Source organism: Antrostomus carolinensis, unplaced genomic scaffold, assembly GCF_000700745.2.
Source record: "Antrostomus carolinensis isolate BGI_N321 unplaced genomic scaffold, ASM70074v2 scaffold13845, whole genome shotgun sequence".
NCBI lineage: Eukaryota > Metazoa > Chordata > Aves > Caprimulgiformes > Caprimulgidae > Antrostomus > Antrostomus carolinensis.
The window spans coordinates 383131-383412 of record NW_010315826.1 but is presented as its reverse complement, the minus strand read 5'-3'; the positions used below and the strand labels follow the sequence as shown (position 1 = coordinate 383412).

Below are 282 nucleotides of genomic sequence, written 5' to 3'. Positions count from 1 at the left end.
AACATGGCCACCACCCCCTCGTAGCGCATCCTCTCCAGCACGATGCTGAGTGTGATAAACACGCCTGTGCGCCCGACCCCAGCGCTGCGGAGGGAGCAAGAGGTGCTGTTAGAGACCCACCAGCCCCAGCAGGGCTCTGCAGAGCTCCCAGGAGCGGTGCAAGCTCATGGCGCATGGGACTGTGCTCAGTGGAGCCAGGAGAGGCCAGAGGGACATTGCCAGCCAGAGGTGCCCTCTCAGTCCCATGGTGCCCACCGATTCTGCCTTGTGTCTGGGCCAAGC

The 282-nt window shown here is 63.8% G+C and overlaps 1 protein-coding gene across 1 annotated transcript in view; it reads right to left on the bottom strand.

Annotated features, from left to right (window-relative positions):
- Positions 1–282, bottom strand: part of PTPRF (protein tyrosine phosphatase receptor type F) — a 292186-nt gene that overhangs the window by 347 nt on the left and 291557 nt on the right. Inside the window, exon 35 of the mRNA XM_029084975.1 lies at positions 4–84. Coding sequence (XP_028940808.1) covers positions 4–84 — 81 coding nt within the window. The remainder of the gene's footprint in view (positions 1–3; positions 85–282) is intronic.